This window comes from Phoenix dactylifera, chromosome 5 (assembly GCF_009389715.1).
Source record: "Phoenix dactylifera cultivar Barhee BC4 chromosome 5, palm_55x_up_171113_PBpolish2nd_filt_p, whole genome shotgun sequence".
NCBI classification, from domain to species: Eukaryota; Viridiplantae; Streptophyta; class Magnoliopsida; order Arecales; family Arecaceae; genus Phoenix; species Phoenix dactylifera.
The window spans coordinates 46,905-48,279 of NC_052396.1; the positions used below are offsets into that span (position 1 = coordinate 46,905).

General features: G+C 47.3%; 1 protein-coding gene across 1 annotated transcript; it reads left to right on the forward strand.

Annotated features, from left to right (window-relative positions):
• LOC120110916 lies at positions 1-1,155 on the forward strand. The gene has a single exon (XM_039126958.1). It carries the CDS (start codon positions 1-3, stop codon positions 1,153-1,155), a length of 1,155 nt encoding a protein of 384 aa, XP_038982886.1.
• The last annotated feature ends 220 nt before the right edge of the window (positions 1,156-1,375 follow it).

The following is a 1,375-nucleotide window of genomic DNA, read 5'->3' on the forward strand; positions in this document are numbered from 1 at the left end:
ATGCCGACCGATCTTTTGAAGGCCATCGCCAAGAAGATGACCGAGCCCGCCGACTACATCCGCTTCCGCAGCGTGTGCCACTCGTGGCGATCCTCCACCAGCCGGTTCGCTCTCCCCTTACACATCCCTTTACTGATGCTGCCATATGATCCAACCACCGATGTCCGCCCTGTGCACTGCCTCTCCAGTAATCAGGTACGCATTCTCTTCTTGCCTGGGATGGTTAACAAGATAGTCCTCGCATCCGGCCGCGGTTGGCTAGTCTTGCTCGACATCACCATCCCCAACGGAAGCCTGTCGTTGTTTAATCCCCTGACCGGGGATGAAATCCAGCTCCCTCCTACAGCAGATTTCTTCCACCAACCTGGGTATCAATTCTCTCGATACAATAAAAAGTTCGTGAGCGTAGGCCATGGAAAGCATGGCACCAAAGGCCTGAATGAGTACGCGGATATCTACCCGTGGCGTGCCTTCTTGTCCTCGCGCCTGATTCCGATTAATGGACATGGCATGGTCATGATGAGCAACTGCTACTCTAACAAAAACGATGTTGCCTTCTGCAAAGTGGGTGATTTTTCCTGGACCGTTTTGAGAACAAACTTAACTCAGACGATCGTTTCCATGGCATGCCATAAGGACAGGTTCTTCATGATGGACGCAGGAGGCAACATCTCAGTTTGCAACATCGCTGGTCCTTTGGAGTCGAGACTGATTCATTCACTGCGAGTCGAGCCTCGTGGTACTTTGTCTTTCGTGACGGCATCAAAAAGGTTGTTCGTGTTGGTCTCTTATCATGAAGGGGCTGATAACAGTAGAAACAGGAAGGGGTGCTTCAGAATGTTCAAGTTGAGGTTGAACACGCCACTAGGGCCGTCCAGGGTGGAAAGTGCTCGCGGGCATGCACTGTTCAGATGTGAAGCTATAAACCAGAGCTTGGCAGTTCGCACAAAAAAGGACATTCCAGGATATAGACCGGAATGCGTTTATTTTGGTGCTCCTTTCGACTTCCCTGAGGAACGACTGGACGGTGCTGCTCATGAGATAGATGTACTGAACTTGAGGACCGGAAATTGGGAATATTTGTCGAGCGGATGGATGCGGCCGCTCTCAGGAAGACTGCTACCTTCTATTTGGGTTCAGCTCAGTCTATGCTAAGTGCCAAAGTATTCCAGCAGGTAAGTATGTAATCCTCTCATCTATCTTATACTTAGATTTACTACACGATCTTAGCTGTATGTACATGATTATATTCCTAAGGTTATTTTTGTTTTTAAACTCAATATGCTTTCAAAACTGAACTTTTAGGTTGATTTTAATCGGTAGAAATGCATGTATACATATACATATACATATATACATACATACATCTATATAT